The sequence below is a fragment of the Podarcis tiliguerta genome (assembly GCF_965153285.1).
Source record: "Podarcis tiliguerta genome assembly, chromosome: 5".
NCBI lineage: Eukaryota > Metazoa > Chordata > Lepidosauria > Squamata > Lacertidae > Podarcis > Podarcis tiliguerta.
The window spans coordinates 6,757,380-6,775,009 of NC_139538.1; the positions used below are offsets into that span (position 1 = coordinate 6,757,380).

Here is a 17,630-nt window from a genome sequence, read left to right on the forward strand (position 1 = left end):
GCAATTCTAGTGTGGCCTGCGTGATTCATGCCTGGGAAACAGATGAATGCAATTCATAGTGCTTCCTTTGAAGATTTGGTACCGGCTCTCAGTAGTTTTCCAGGCCCAATTTAAACTATAAAAGTGTTACCTGATAGAACGCTTTCTCATATATTAAGATCCTTTACAGAGGCTGTGTTTCATATGAACCAGCTAAGCTTTCAAAACGGACATTGTCCCCCTGTTCACTTACATCAGGCAAACTGCAATCCTAAACAGAAACTACTAATCTTTTGTCTTACTGGCTATCTTCCAGCCAGTATCTGACACAGCCTTAGCTTCACTGATGGCCAATCTTAATAGGTTATTACTGCCTCCAGGTGATTCCCTGGCCAGGAAAACAAGTTTAGCCTGTATTTTTACACTACCACATTAAATGACTGGCTCCTTTTCTTAAGTATTGGTTAAATTCTAACATTTGCTAAATCTAGGGAGTACCTTGCAACCTCAAACTCTGGCACCCAAAACCTATAACAGTGATTTTCTTACCTGGTTACCTAGTTTCTTTTGAACAGCCTCAGGCACTCTCTGTTATTTTAATATTGAATTTTACTTGTTTCATAAGCCACACAGGAAACAGCTGTTTATGGTTGACCATAAATTCAGGAGTTCGGCCTACACTCGAGTAGGACCCTGGCAGAGACACAGGCCCGACTGGCATGTTCCCTCCCTCCTGGTCGATCGTTCGGGAGCTTCATAAGCTTTCTTCTGCCCAAGCATCACAGCGACTGATGCCAACCAACACCGGCTCACTTAGGGATCCGCAGAGTTTGCACATCATGCGTGTGACAGACCTCAGCAACTCAGCATTTTGGCTAATCTACTTTATTTACATATAAACATACACGGAGCACTGCAACATGGCTCCCTCTCTCTCTAGCATCAGACAGCAAAGAGAAAAAACAAAACAAAGGACAATAGTCCCACTTCACAGAACACAGTAACACAAACATCCTGTCTTTGTCATTTTCCACTCTGTGGAGTCAAAGCATAATATCATCATGTGAAAAACAACCATCCCATGACTGCAATCAGAGATCAGGAATTTTAACATAAATATGGTAATAAAATGATAAGATGGTTTAAACAGCAATTAGTCCAAAAGACAGCTGTAAGGTTGTTAACCAGGACTTGGCACTGATGCCCTATTATCCCAGCATTTTGCTAACTGCTCTGGCGTCATGTCTTCTTTTGGACTCAATTCAAAATGGAGGTTTGACCTCTTGTTCTCCTGGCTTGAGACCAAGGACTTTTAGACAGACTTATTCCTTTGTGATAGCACAGGTGGATACATAATGCCGAGATGCAATTTTCCTGGCCTCTCACTACAGAGACAGCCTGAATTTGTGGATGTGAAGTTCCATGTTATTCTAGGGTCGCCATTTTTTCAAAAAGTAAAAACCAGGACACCCCTAAGCTTTTCTTTGATTGATCCAGGATGAATTCCCCTCCCCCCCTCCAGATATCAATTCCCCCTTCAAAATCCCAGTAATATCCAGGAAAATCTGGACATATGGCAGCCCTATGTTATTCAGAAGACTATCTGACTCCTCACATCCATGAACCAGCCCCAAAGCAGACTGCAGATGTTCTGACTATTTCCTGCCTCCCTCTCAAATATTTTATTGGGGGGAAGGCGGCGGCGGCAGGGCCTTAGTCCCTAGGAGTTGGCTTCTATGTTGTAGAGGAAGAATATGCTCTTCACAGCTTAGGACAGCCTTTTTCAACCTTTGGTCCCCAAATGTTGGACTACAACTCCAGTCATCCCCAGCCAGCAGAACCTGTGTTCAGGGAAGATGGGAGTTGTAGTACAACAGCATCCTGGGACGAAAGGCTGATTTAGGGATGACCTGGATTTCTTGGGTGACAGGTTATCTTTTGTTTCTCGCCCTTTGGCTTATGCCTCTAGGTGGTTGCTCCCAACTAAATACCTGACAGGTAAGAAGGACAAACAAAAGCTCAGGATAATCCTCCTAGACTAATGTGTAACTCATAAGACAATTATCCTTCTGATTTCCCACTTTAACTTTGCATTGTTGTTTTCAGCTCAAAAATAAACTGATATAAGTATTCTGAAATGTATTTAAGAATAAAGTAACTTTAGAAATGTTACCCCTTGCTTTTTCCTGTAATTCCAATTGCAGTCATCAACAGGTTTACCACACCTATCAGCCAATCACCCATTCCCACCACCCTTTTGAGTAATACCCCTCTCCACCCTCTCACTATATATAAGGGTCTGGTGACTTCTGATTCCGTGTATCTGAAGAAGTGTACATGCACACGAAAGCTCATACCAATAACAAACTTAGTTGGTCTCTAAGGTGCTACTGGAAGGAATTTTTTATTTTAGAAATGTGAACATTGAGAGGAAAATATGTTCAAATACATGCATTTTAACAATATGAATTTCCGCTCAGACTTCCTTTTTTTAAAAAAATGTAGTGGGACAGAAAACTTATCCTGAGCACATATGAAAAGAAGTGATACAGACAGAAAGTAGATTGACCCATTCACCAAGCAGGGCATAAAAATGGAATCTACACTATGAAACAACAATCAGTGTTATACATACATTTGCAAACTGAAGGTTTCAATATGGATGCCATGTGCAAAAATACACATCCGTTTTCGTGGAGTTTTCAGTGAGGAATCAAGTACCCATTCATAGGAGTTAGTTGGCAAAGCCAGAATATCCAACATACTTTGTGGAATTTTCATCATCGCAGAGACTGCGGGGAGGCAAAGCCAAAGATTGTGAAAAAATAAAAGGACAGCTTTTGTGTACATATATTTAATGAAGAGTTGTTAAGTTTGTATTCAGAATAAATGTGGTCACCACCATTATCTATATCACCTGGTTGACTTGGATTATATTAGACTTTGATATGGAAATCTCTTTCCAACAGAAGCAACTAAGAACGTTTCCAGATTGTCGCTTATTTGTGAGAGAAATTTGGTTCATGTTTTCTTTCTTTTTCACTTTTTCTTTTTGCAGTAATAACAGTGACAGGAAAAGGAACTAAAAAGAGTGGGAGACCAGTTCTTTCCTGTGTTATATTATAACCTCCCCACAAACTTTGCAACACAAATCAAGGTGACTACAGTAATTAATAAATAGGTCTAGAAGTAACCACACATGCTGAAATAATAAATGCCTATCTGATCCCATTCTGAAACTTATTAGATGTGCAAGAGGCCTTGCTGCTTACTAATATGTTAATTATAGTATTTAAAAGGCAGTGAGAAGAGAAACGAAGACAGAATGCAACATCTCTGAGAGAGCCAAAAAGCAACAGGAGAAAGGAGCATTCACCTCTCACAGGTGTGCTGGACAGATACAAAGATACAGAAAGAAAAGGCAGGAGGATGTTGGAAACAATGATAGACTGGATTAAGAAGATTCCATGCCCAGTTCTGAGCTATCTGAGACAGCTCTGGTCACTTAGACGCTACCCTCCAGGGCCTCTTCCACTTCCTCTCATTGGAAGCCTGTGGCGGTTTGGGATCAGACTTTCTTCAGATGCTTTCATTGAGGTACATCTTTCTAATTAATTGATCTGCTTAATTAATTAATAAAACCCACAATGTGAATTGTGAATTGTTTTCTTCCACTGGTAACTGGAAGTAAGTAAGAATGTAGGAATGTAATTCAACAATTGCCATATGTTAGCCCATTTGCAGCTAAAATAACACAGAGTTTTGCGGAGCCTTTAAACACTAGCGACTTTATTAAGCTTATGCTGAGAGCCTCCTTGGTAGTTGCACCCGCCCTGTGGAACACCCTCCCACCAGATGTCAAGGACATAAAAACTATCTGACTTTTAGAAGACATCTGAAGGCAGCCCAGTTTAGGGAAGTTTTTCATGTGTGACGTTTTACTGTGGTTTTATAATTTGCTGGAAGCTGCTCAGAGTGGCTGGGGCAACCCAGAAAGATGGGCAGCATATATAATAATAATAATAATAATAAGTCTACTGTTCAATAAAAGTACTGATAGTTTTTATTGATTTTATGTATCTTATAGTAAATTTATATGCACAATTATTATCGGTCAGTTTTCATATCATTTACTCAATAAACAAAAATCTTCTGCTTGCCTATAACTTCAACAGTAATGATTATTTTTATTTTACAATCATAAAATGACTAGCTCAGCTCCAGTTTGCCTGTGAGCATAGTAGCAAAGGAGACCCTTAACTTTACACAGAGCCAGCCCTGGAAGGCGGGGTTGTCTGTATGACAGAGGTTTGAAAACTGTGGCTCTCCCAGCTCAGCTGGGATAGCTGGATGGTAAGTACCAATAAGGCATCAGCCCATATCAGTTTATCAGTCTCTAATACTGAAACTGCTTCAACTACAAAATTCTCCAAAATCTCCAGCAAGTTGACCTAAAATCCCCGGTCAATGAACAATATGCCACAGTACCAGCATTTCCAAAGCAGTCATCAAGGAGCACAACAAGCAGTGATGCAGAAGGTGTATAGACTCTATGAGTCACAGCTTTTTATCAAAGACATGCATCTCACACCTCTCTAAAGGCCTTTGGAGGTAAAGTTAAACTGTTGAAAGGCTGCAACACCTGCTGTGGCTGTAGAGGCCGATATGGGAGAGACATGTTTTGTTGCAGCTGGGGCAGATAAAGGCATCTGGTTGTGCTGCTGCAGATGCACATGGCGTTTCTTCTCTCTGCATTCCTCCCAGAGGTCATTCTTCCTCTGGTCACTGCTGTGGATGCACAACCTATTTGATCGTTTCCTGGCACTGTGGTCATCTGCAAGGGATTTCCACATGGCAGGGTTGATGTATCCAGCTTTCATGTCAGGTCTGCAGACATCTTAGTAGTACAGTGTTGGTCTGCCCCTGGGCCTGGTACCTAAAGCCAGCTCTCCGCAGAGCATGTACCTGGGGATCCTGCCATCTTCCATTCTGTAGACAAGACCAAGCCAGTGTAGACACTGCTGAGACATGAGTGTTCTGCACTAAGCTTCTGAGCCATGTACAAAGTGCAAAGTAATGGCAACCTTCTTTTCACTTCAGACTCAACCAAGTATCTTGTTATGAGCTGGGCGGCAGGGAGTAGGCTGTATGCAAGAGACCCTTCTAATCCCTGGATCAAGGAAGTATTAAAATATAAACAGGGATTAAAATTCCTGGTGAGGTGATAGCCACCCACACCAGTGGGAAATACGTGGGCCTCCCTCACTGACTCTGACTGGTAGTTAGAAAGGCAAAGGTGAGAGTGGAGTGATGTGAGCTAGAAGCTAGAAGCAGCAGGCTGGGAAGCCAGAGAGACACAGTGATGCTTGATTTCTGTTTGAATACAAGACTTTTGCTATGGGGGCGGGGAAGCAAGGCCCTCTTGGGGTGTTAATGCTGTGAGCCCCTCCATCGTAGGCTCAAGCTGTATATATGTGTAAATAAACTATATATCCTAAAGCAATGGGGTCAAAAAGGGCCAGATTTGATGAATGAAGGGCTGTGTGGGCCGACCAAAGTTGTTGAGCTTCTTTTAGGATTGAAGTTTAGGATTTTATCCCAGGAAATAAACCGCCACAGGGGCTGGATTAAACTGACCGGAGGGCCGTATTAAGCGCCCCAAACGGACTTTGGACATGCCTGTCCTAAGGACTCCATACATTAGGGGTCTCTAAGGGACAGGAAGATTCTGGTCATTTCTACTCAGTATGCTGGGATTTTATTTCATGTATTATAATTTCAGATTTACAAGTATCTATCCTCTATCTAGAGAAATATGGATGTTTTGATCTCAGATTGGGTGGTATCATTTAATATGTTTAGGCTTTGTATGCCCTGCATTTAGCTGGATACAGTATAATTTTTGTTTTGTTTTGTTACTGTTCATCTGTCTTTGTGGTTCTAAAGTAATTTGAAAACCAATTTAAAAACCTTTAAAAAAAAACCAAACAGTTCTATGTTGCTTTGGGGGGCAAAGCCCACCCACAGCAACACACATGAAAAAAGGCTACAATTATACAAAGTAAAAAAATTTTTTTAAAAAAATCCAAAATAATATATTCTACCCCAGCTCCAGTCCAGCAAACAGGACACAAACTAGTCAAGGGAAGGCCAGATAAAACAAATGGGTGTTTAATAGCCCTCCCAAACTGTGTACTTAAGACTGTAACCCTCTTTCCATATTATATCTCTCTTATCTTGCAATATGCTTTCAGTTCTGCTGCACCATAAATCCAGTCAACTCACTTCTCCTTCCAACAGTACTCTTAACTTGTCCTTCACTTTCTCAGAGGATCCCCGCCCCCCCACCGTAACAGAGACTTCCACTTTTTTTCCATGGCATGGTAAGGCATTAGTAAGATACAGGTGCTATTGTTAACAAAGTTGTGTATGCTTAGTTATTACATGATTATTCAATGAAGAAACGTAAGTGGTTACTTTAAAATAGTAGCTTATGTTTAAAAGGGAGTGGAGAGCTCCACCCTGCCAGAAGCTGAAGAAGGGTGTAGGTCACATACTAACTTGAAATCACCTCCTCCATATGATTGCTTCTCGCCTCCACTTTGATCCCAATGGCAGATGGCAAAGCAATATGGAAACGTTTACACTATACGGATAGGACTTCTACCTGTCGTAGTACTGTCTGGCTTCCAAGGTGTGAAAGAAGCCCTGATCAACCACGAGGAAGATTTTGTTGACCGACCGGTGACCCCTTTCCTTAGAACAACATTAAAAGGAAGGGGTAAGTTGTGGATAATAAGATGTTTTACTTGTCTTCCCCCCAGGGAACTCATAAGAGTTGGAAGATTGAGGGCAGACAAACAAAAGTACTTCACACAGTGCAAAAATTAAACTATTGAATTCAACTATTGAAGGCAAATTGGAGAGCTGTGGAAGATGCTTAGATATGGTTGCCATATTTCAAAAAGTAAAAACCAGGACACCCTGAAAGATCCCCCAAATTAGGAAGACCCCAAAATTGTTGAGCTTCAGGGTGTGTGTTTTTTGTTTATTTTTTTTACAAAAACACAAATCTTCAGTTAACTTGCCAAAGATCCAGGACAAACCGCCACCTTTCCCCCTGGATGTCACTTCCACCTTTGAAATCCCAGTATGGCAGCCCTACCCTAGACAAGTTTCAGGGAGGATAAAGCTATTCATGGCCACTAGCCACTATAGTGAAGCTCTTTCTCCACAATCAGAGGCAGTATGCTTCTGAATTCCAATTGCTGGAAACAAGAGGAAGAGAAAGTAGTGTTGAACTCAAGTCCTGCTTCTGAGATTCCAGCGAGCATCTCGTTGGCCACTATGACAGGAGGATGAGCCATCAGGCTCTTGTTACTGTAGAATGCAACCATTATGGAGCTATATTTAGAACCTGTTATCATCAGGCGCTGCAGCAATAATCCACTATTATACTTTTTTGCCCCCTCCAGTCCTTTTATATTCTAGCATTAAACACTTTAACTGAGCATTGTTATTAAAAAGAATGTGGGAAATCACGTATAAATTCGACCACTTAACAACATTTAAGTAATATTAAAAAGTGTTTGAATTTAAGGGAGCTGGTACAATGAGCATGGAGGTACCCCATGTTAAGAAGTCACAATTCTAATAGCTACCGGTAATCAACAAAACCCAATCTTCTACGGATTTATCTGTAACCCTTCTATAATGAATAATTACCAATTACTTAAAGAATAATAACAAAGAGCGTCAACTGCTACAGCTGGACACCTTGGGTGATGACTAAGTGCCTCTTACACACCAGACAGAAGAGTACTTGAAATTAGTTCTGATACGGTGTCCTCTTTCTTTGTATGCCCCGTCAAATAAGATGCTATAATACATGGGTAGGCAAACTAAGGCCTGGGGGCTGGATCCACCCCAATTGCCTTCTAAATCTGGCCTGTGGACGGTCCGGGAATCAGCGTGTTTTTACATGAGTAGAATGTGTGCTTTTATTTAAAATGCATCTCTGGGTTATTTGTGGGGCATAGGAATTTGTTCATTATTTTTTTCCAAAATATAGTCCAGCCCCCCACAAGGTCTGAGGGACAGTGGACCGGCCCATAGCTGTCAACTTTTCCCTTTTCTTGCAAGGAATCCTATTCGGAATAAGGGAATTTCCCTTTAAAAAGGGGGAAAGTTGACAGCTGAAAAAGTTTGATGACCCCTGCTATAATAGTTCCTAGTTTTACTAGACATAAGGGCACGGAGGTAATTATAAGGCATCTTATCTAGTTTCGCTGTGATTCTGCACCAGCCTTGCATTTCTTGAGTTCTGAAAGAAAGTGCTGCTCTTGAATGCATGCCTAAGCACTTAATTTGGCCTCTTCTATGCTGGCAACCAGGACGCCGGTGGCGCTGTGGGTAAAACCTCAGTGCCTAGGACTTGCCGATCGTTTGGTCGGTGGTTCGAATCCCCGCGGTGGGGTGAGCTCCCGTCTTTCAGTCCCAGCTCCTGCCCACCTAGCAGTTCGAAAGCACCCCTAAGTGCAAGTAGATAAATAGGTACCGCTTTATAGCGGGAAGGTAAACGGCGTTTCGGTGTGCTGCGCTGGTGCTGGCTCGCCAGAGCAGCTTCGTCACGCTGGCCACGTGACCCGGAAGTGTCTGCAGACAGCGCTGGCTCCCGGCCTCTTAAGTGAGATGAGCACACAACCCTAGAGTTGGACACGACTGGCCCATACGGGCAGGGGTACCTTTACCTTTACTTTAAGCTGGCAACCAACTCAACAATCTTTTGGGCATGAGTATTTGTGACCAATAATTTGTCATTTCTTGATGGCTTCAGGAATTGTATTTTCAAATGGTCACACGTGGAGGCAGCAGAGGCGGTTTGGTATAGCTACTCTGCGGAAGCTGGGGCTGGGGAAGAAAGGCATGGAGCACCAAATAGAAGAGGCAGCCCATCGTCTTGTGGAGGTCTTTGCAAATTCAAAGGGTATGTGATACAAGGGTGATAATGCTGGCACATTCCAGTCTGCTGAAACCTTTATTTGATCTATCTATGTTGGGGGGGGAATGTCATGTATTTTGCTTGCTTTCTTCTGGAACAAATTATTGCTGGAGATTCCAGTATCCTTCCAACCCTAATGTGAAATTTATCAGCTTGACAGTAATATGACAGTAAATGACTTCTTTTGCAGGACAGCCATTTGATCCATCGGTACCAATCACTAAGTCAATCTCCAGTGTAATATGTGCTTTGACATTTGGAAACCAGTTATCTACAGATGATGAAAACTTTAAGAGACTGCTGGAGATACTTGAAATGAGCTTACAATTTGGAGGCAGCTTTTTCCATGCTGTGAGTTCTTCCTGCCCCCCCTTCCTTATTGAGCCAGACAGATCTTCCCAATGCCCTAACCCATGGCCAGTAGCACTCAGAAAACCGTTTTGGTCGTGGATAGAGTGTTGGGCATAGATGGAGAAGGCCTGGCTTTAAATACCTGTTTGGTCCCTCTTTCTCAGCCTAACCTTCCTCACAAGGGTTGTTGTAAGGGTTAAAGACGGGGAGTGGGTGGGAATATTCTTCCATTTTGCAAGGTCCTCAGATCTTTGATGACATTTCTTTTCTCTTCCCCAGAATTTTGCATAAGTTGTTCTTTTTGCAGTCATGGACAGATAGTACCTCTGATATTTAGTACTATTCTTTTCAAGTTATAAATAAACATTTGGATTTTGCTTCCCTTTAGCTTTATGAAATGTTCCCATGGCTCATGCAATATCTCCCAGGAACTCATAAAAAGATATTTTCTGCCTATGATGAGGCAATTTCCATTGTAAAGAAGGAGATAGAGAAACATAGGGAGCAACATTCCCTGACTGAGCCACAGGACTACATTGATTTCTATCTACTTCAGCTTGAGAAAGTAGGTACAATATCCTCATTGTATGTGAATTCTGCTCATCACAAAAATGCATACCCTTGGCTAAAGTAGGCAAATATATGCAAATCTTAGTTAAAACAACACACAAAATTGCTTGATATTAGGAGAAATTGCTTTGCCAAGCTGTGTATACTAGGTTAGGCAATACTGAATACAAAAATGTGTATATTAATTGCACAAAAATATTGAAGCATTTTCATGAACACCAAAAAGTGAAATGCTTTAAGTCTGTTGTAAAATAAATTTAATATTTATTATTATCCTTAACAGACCCAGAATGATCCTTATACTACATATGATGAAGATAATCTGGTTGAGTGTATTCTGGATTTTTTTGGTGCAGGGACAGAGACGACTGCTTCTACTCTGAAATGGGCAATGCTCCTTATTTCAATTCATCCAGAAGTCCAAGGTAAGAGCAGTGCCGGATTTAGGGCAGTGCAGGCAGTTCCCCGCACAGTGTGCCAAGGCAAGGGTGGAGAAACTGTGTCACAGAGCACTTGACAACATGCACAGAACAGAAAGCAAGAGGGAAGCGGGCACCAGAATTTGTCCTTGTTTAGAGCACCATATTACCAAAGTCTGAGCATGGTAAGAAAGACCTGTTCACAGTGGTGTAGCGTGGGGGGTGCAGGGGGGGGCCGGCTCCACCAGGCGCAACATCTGGGGGCTCGCGCTTGCACTCGCACTCGCAGCTCTCTGCCCCTACCTGGCTCACTCACTCTCTCTCACTGCAGTGCTGGCTGTGCGAATCCGGTCCAAGCCGCCGGGTCGCTGCCCACTGTGGAGGGGGGTGGTGCCAGGCATGTGGTGCGGAGAGAGAGCAAGGGACTCGAGTGCTAAAATCCACGGGTTAGGGGGCGCAAATTACTTGCCTTGCCCCGGGTGCTGACAACCCACGCTACGCCCCTGCCTGTTCAGTGACAGCAACAGCCCATCCTGATCCAGGAATGAAATGGTCTGTATTCCGTCTTGAGACTTCTCTCTCAATCTGGAAAATACTTCCCTTCTATTGAGCAGGAAGAAACCTCCCTTCCTCCTTTGCAATCTAGTTTCAGTCTAATTCTTTGAGCCTAGAAAGAAAGGTGAACTCACTCATTTTTACTATTCCATCCTGAGACTTCTCTCTCAATCTGGATAGTATTCAACAAAACTCCACAAAGCTCTCATACATGGATTTATTGAAGAGAATCAAAGCACATATAGAAATATTACTCACATTCCAATAGTCTGTTGTTTAGCTCTGAATGAAGATGGTTTTGAGTGAATGAAGATGGTTCTGAATGAAGAAGTTCTCTTTGGAGTTTGTGGAGTTATGTAAGACAAGTAAGTAAATATTCTTTTCCCTCAGATAAAGTCTACAAGGAGATGGAAGATGTTTTTGGTTCCTCTCACTCAATCTCCTATCAAGATCGTAAGCAACTACCTTATACCAATGCAGTGATTCATGAGATCCAGCGTGCTAAATATATATTGCTTTTTGGGCCACCTAGGCAGAGTGTGAAGGATGTAAACATACTTGGTTATCCCATTCCCAAGGTACAGACTCTGCTTTCTTTGCTTCATAGCCATTTGGCTCCACAGTGCACATTCTCTCCACATCTCTTCTCTATATATTATGTGGACTGAAGATAACATGAGCCTGGTGAAGTTGATTTCTATATTAGCAGATGTATTGTTTATTTATTAAATTTATACACCATCCTCCATCCAAGGATCACAGCAGTTTACAGTGTAAAAACACAAAAATATATAACATAATAACAAACAAAACAATAACCCAGCCATGCCTCCAGGTGCAATTCTGTTAAATCAGAATTGTGTAGAAAAATTGGGTCTTAACAACCTGTTTGCAAGATAATGCCCTGCCTGGATATAGGTTGAGTCATTTGTTTCTTCCTTGCAGGGAACCTTTGTTATTCCAGATCTGCGCTCTGTTCTTTACGATCCGAAACAATGGGAGAATCCTAGAGAGTTCAATCCAAATAATTTTTTGGACAAGAATGGAAATTTTGTGGCTAGAGAAGAATTTCTGGCATTTGGAGCAGGTAAGTGATTAAGTGATTCATAACCATGTTTACCGGGTCAATGAGGTCAAGCTTTGATCAGGAAGGTGTGATAGGGTACAAAATATAGGTGGCATTGCAGTACCAGGCGCACAGCCAACAGAAATGAACTTTCATTTCGTAGAATGGATGCTATGAAGCAAACACTACAAGCAGCAGTTAAAACAATTGCTCTGTGAGATACGATCCTACTCCCACATTGCAGTGTTTTTAGCCAATGAGTGAATGTGGTTAGGTATTGGAAAGAGCAGAGATCTCAGGGCAGGCAGAAAGAATACATAACTGCTGTGTGGCAGGCAGATATTCAATAGGTTAATCTTTTTCTAGTATAGATATTCAAATATGGGAAAGCTTTACCTGCTGGCATTTGTCTTTTATTACCTGTGTGTGACTCATTCCTTATTACTGAGTCCTCTGTCCACCCCACCTGCAGAAGAGAATACAACTTTTCATATGGAATAAAGTGTATGCATATTTAGTCCAAATTTGTGTCTTCTTCTGCAAGTGCATGGGACGCGGGTGGCGCTGTGGTCTAAACCACAGAGCCTAGGGCTTGCTGATCAGAAGGTCAGTGTTTCAAATCTCTCCAACGGAGTGAGCTCCCATTACTCGATCCCAGATCCTGCCAACCTAGCAGTTTGAAAGCATGTTAAAGTGCAAGTAGGTAAATAGGTACTGCTCCGGTGGAAAGGTAAACGGCATTTCCGTACACTGCTCTGGTTCGCCAGAAGCAGCTTAGTCATGCTGGCCACATGGCCCAGAAGCTGTCTGCAGACAAACGCAGTTTCCCTTGGCCAGTAAAGCGAGATGAGCGCTGCAACTCCAGAGTCGGTCACGACTGGACCTAATGGTCAGGAATCCCTTTACCTTTACCTGCAAGTACGTATAGACTCTGAAACAGGTCACAGTAGCCTTCTCAACCCAAGGGAAAACATGGGGGGGGGAGGGTTGAGTCACATACTTCTAAGCAACCTCTGTTGCCAGTTAACACTGGGATCCAGCACCGAGGGCCTTCTGGCAGTTCCCTCATTGCGAGAAGTGAGGTTGCAGGGAACCAGACAGAGGGCCTTCTCGGTAGTGGCGCCCACCCTGTGGAATGCCCTCCCTTCAGATGTGAAGGAAATAAGCAGCTATCCTATCTTTAAAAGACATCTGAAGGTAGCCCTGTTTAGGGAAGTTTTTAATTTTTAATGCCGTACTGTTTTTAACACTTGATTGGGGGCTGCCCAGAGTGGCTGGGGAAACTCAGCCAGATGGGCGGGGTATAAATAATATATTATTATTATTATTATTATTATTATTATTATTATTATTATTATTATTATTATTATTAAACTGGCAGGCTATCTATAAATTAAGAGTAACTCTAGATAGCATGGGTTGTGAAACCTACTGAAAACAGTAAGATGCTCAAAGACCGCCTTGAAACTTGAGAACAGTGGCAAGCCATGTAAAGAAAAGTCATAGAACATGGCTTCAAATAAATTGTTCAGCATACATGACACTTTTAAAGCATTACTGTCAGCTGTCAAAACTCTGGGGAGAATGCAAATCATTAGCTGCTGAATCTAGGCTATAATCCAAGAAGACTGTTAATGCTATTCTTCAGCAGCCAGAAAGAGATGAACAGGTGTCTGCCTCTTCTCTTTGCATATATCTGGGACAGGTGATTTTGTCTTCTTCTTTTTCATGGTTAGTGAGTCAATTGATGGAGTGTGTCACACTGAGCTATCAGACTTTCATCATCAGTCTCCCAGCGAAGCCTGAGAATAGTCACAGGACCTAAAGCTCCAGCTCTGGTAGAAGATGGGAGGTTTCTGAAGAGTGTCAGCACTTTCCCATTCAATTTAAGCAAACAGCAGAAAGAGCAGTCCCCATCTATAGCTTATGCCTTCTCCATAGAGATGATTAAAGGTCTTATCTTAAAGGTGTTTCATGATGCAAAGGTCTACAGGATGGCTCTTCTGCCAGGGGATCTCTTAGGACAAAAAAACTGGTTTGACCAGTATTTTTGACATTGCTATATTCAGCATCTGGAACCTTCTCTTAACACTCCAAGTATTGATTAAATTCTAACATTTACTAAACCTAGAAATTACGAGGAGGATCAGGCTCTCCATGAGGCAGAGCTTACTACAATGATCCAAAGTTTAGGGGATCCTTCTGCCCCCAAACTTATAGCTCAGTTGATTAGAGTGTGGTGCTGATAACACCAAGGTTGCAGGTTTGGTCCCTGTATGGGTCAGCTGCATATTTCTGCATTGCAGGGGGTTGGGCGAGGGGATCCTCAGGCTCCCTTCCAACTCTAGAATTCAATGATTCTATGATTTTATATATTTGAGGGAGAACAGACTAAGAAGAAGATCAACAGTGCAGAGCCTATGCATTTTTTTAATAATAATAATAATTTAAAAGGAAACTGTGCCAATTCCAGGAGGCAGAACTTACTACAATGATCCCAATTTTAATGCAATCTTTCCCAAACCAAGTTCTTCTATGACAGAGTATCCCTATATCTTACTTGGTTGTCTCTAAGGAAGAATACCTGAAGTTCCATTAGCCTCATGAGAAATAGGGGGGAATCTTATGCTCTTCCAAAATACTATGTATAGTATTACTGAATTTGTTTTCAGGATGCAGAATGTGTGGCTTAGCTATACTTTTGCAACTGTCTACATTTGGTGAACGTTATTGGTGGCACTTGAATCATATGACAGTTCAAATTAGAGTTACTGCTGAAATTGGGTTTATAGCAGTGGGGTTTTCCATGAGACCACTTTTGGTGGTAGGTAGGAAACTTGGACCACCCGTATACCTTACTGAGATTTCAAACTAGTTGCTGAGAGTTGGATTTGGTGGGAAATGTTTTGCTCACTTCCCACTTTCTCCTTATTTCCTCTTCAGGAGCCCGTGCATGTATTGGGGAGCAGATGGCGAGAATTGAGCTGTTCATCTTTTTCACCAGCCTGCTGAGGGCATTCAGCTTCCACATACCAGAAGCGAAGAAACTCAACAAAGAGCCTGTAACAGCGTTGACAATGCATCCCCGTCCTTATAAACTCTGCGCTGTTCCCCGCAGCAGTTCATCGTAAAGCATATATTGTAAAAAATGTATATACTTCCAGCGTCTTATATCTTACTGTAAATTTCTACATCGTTCTTGTTCTCTTCATCCAACATGCATTACAGGAAGCTGGAGGAGATCCCGTTCAACTCTGCAATTCTTGAATTCTGTGGCTTTCCCTTGGTTGCTCAGGTGCTACTTTAATTGTGTGGTTTGTAGCTACACCTGAGTTTTTAAAATACTCTTTGGGCAAGATATGAAGGGGATGCTACAAACAAATCAGGTGTTGTGCAGAGGAGCGGGACAATGAAGGTATTCTTTGGAATTGAAACAATGTGAAAGGACAATGCCTGCTGTTGACTGGAATTAAGGGGAGTGGGGCAGATTCTTTTATGTTTTATTACCATAGATAATTTGCTTGAGAACAGGGGCTCAATACTGCACAATCTGAAAAACAAGTTATAAGCTCTTTTTATTATTATCATATATGCACATGGGGAAGAATCCTCCAGTTTGAGGAACTACTGAGTGAGATCCCATGGTCAGAAACACTCAAGGAGACAGGAGTCCATGGTGGATGGGAGTTTCCTAAAGGTGAAATATTGAAGGCCCAAATGCAGACAATTCCGGCAAAAAAGAAAAGTGGGAGGCATCTAAAGAAACTGGTTTGGCTGCATAAGGAGCTTACAGATCAGCTGAAATTTAAGAAGGGCGTGTACAGGCAACCCTTGATTTGCACAGGAGTTGTGTTCTGGGTCATTGTGTGCAACAGTGGAATGCATGTAATTACTGCTAAGTATAATAATTTAATTGACACTGAAATGGGGAAATTCCACTTGAGTGTACTAAGCTAGTACACTCTCTCTGAGTGCCTAGATAAGTTTATCATTAACTATTGTTCTTGTCCTCTGCTACCTAACGCATGAGTGTTCAACCTTAGATCACATAAGAGGCATTGAATTACAACTTCGCCAACTTGGAAAGGTGGTGGCTGAGTCGTTCTTATGCTCTGTGAGAGTAAGATGCACAGCCTCAGGCAAACTGGAAGCTGTAGGAAAAGCGAGACCTCAGCTTTTAGGTCTGTTTGGAATTATCTTTTATTTCTAAGATGCTGAGCCTGTGCTGGACAGCACAAGATATTATATGGAATTATTTGGTTGAATCATTTACTGCTTTTTGTTCCACAATTAAAGTTTTGAATCAAACAGATGGGTCTAGACAATTTTTATCCATCCAGTCAATTCAAGCTGTGCAATATTAAAATCTGAAATAAGCCCACCCCATTACACCCACCCTACCCCCTTTTACTGCTACTTCCAGGTTGTGGTAAGGCACATGTGCAATGATCATTGCCTATATAAGAAATGTAAAAAATGGGAAATCACAAAGGAGGAGCATAAACAGGTAGCTAACAGATGCAGGGTGAATGTCAGGCAGGCTAATGCTCAGAATGAGTTGAGTCTTGCAAGAGAGGTTAAAAATAATTTTAAAAGCTTTCTTCAGCTATGTTCAAAGCAGAAGAACAGGTGAGGTTCCTACAGACTGGAGGTGAGCAAAAAGGAATACCCAGGTAACTACCAACCAGTGAGCTTGACATCAATACCAGAGAAGGTCCTAGAACAGATAATTCAACAGTTGGTCTGTGAGCACTTAGAAAAGAATGCTATGATTACTAAGACCCAGCATGGGTTTCTCAGAAGTAAGTCATGTCAGATGAATCTCATTTCTTCTTGATGGAGTTATAAGCTTGGTGGGTCAGGTAAATGATGTGAATATTGTGCATTTTTATTTCAGTAAGGCTTTTGACCAAGACCCCCATGATATTCTCACAAGGAAGCTGGTAAAATGTTGGTTGAACTAGGTAATTGTTAGGTGGATTTGTAGCTGGTTGACTGATGGAACCCAAAGAGGAGTCATTAATGGTTTCTCATCACCCTGGGAAAAAGTGACAAGTGGGGTGCTGCACTGTTCTGTCCCGGGCCCATTTTTGTTTTTAAATGACTTGAATGAAGCAATTGATTGGATGCTCATCAAATTTGCAGATGACACCAAACAGGGAGGGCTGGGAGAAGAGAGAATCAGAATTCAAAATGGCCTTAACAGATTGGAGAACTGGGTGCAAACTAACAAAATGAATTTCAGTAGGGACAAATGTAAGGTTCTGCACTTAAGCAGGAAGAACCAGGTGAATAAATATAGGGTGAGGGACACCTTGTGGGAAATAGCAGATCTTCAGCCAGTAGTTTATGGAAGTGAGGCATACCTTAGCTTCCACTCTAACCAACGCAATCTCCAGTCATAACATGGCATCTGATACACTTCTAGAGACTTTTACCATCATTCTTAGGAATTATGATTGAACTTGCTCTAAACAGAAGAAAAGGGAAGGTGGTGGTCCTAAAATGGTACCATATAACAGTTGGGCCAAAACTTTAGCCTGGTATAGTTTTGGAGCTGCGTGTGTGTAGTGGACACCCCTAGTCTGGAGAAATTTGAGGATGTTATGCACAGATTTATTTATTTTTTACCATTTGTAGCAGGAACCCCCCCCCCCCAAATCATTCAGTTTGTACAAACTTCACACAC

General features: G+C 42.0%; 1 protein-coding gene across 2 annotated transcripts; it reads left to right on the forward strand.

Annotated features, from left to right (window-relative positions):
* Positions 1-217: 217 nt before the first annotated feature.
* Positions 218-16,249, forward strand: LOC310678374 (cytochrome P450 2J4-like). Of its 2 annotated transcripts, none has more exons than XM_083442285.1 (9): positions 218-3,576; positions 6,598-6,760; positions 8,816-8,965; positions 9,171-9,331; positions 9,720-9,896; positions 10,185-10,326; positions 11,266-11,453; positions 11,821-11,962; positions 13,590-14,067. In XM_083442285.1, the coding sequence occupies exons 1-9, from the start codon at positions 3,409-3,411 to the stop codon at positions 13,604-13,606; spliced, it is 1,308 nt and encodes a 435-aa protein (XP_083298411.1). In that variant the 5' UTR covers positions 218-3,408; the 3' UTR covers positions 13,607-14,067. The 2 variants fall into 2 exon arrangements, with proteins under 2 accessions (XP_083298411.1, XP_083298410.1); XM_083442284.1 differs by lacking the exon at positions 13,590-14,067 and adding an exon at positions 14,885-16,249 and having other exon boundaries at positions 220-3,576.
* Positions 16,250-17,630: the final 1,381 nt, after the last annotated feature.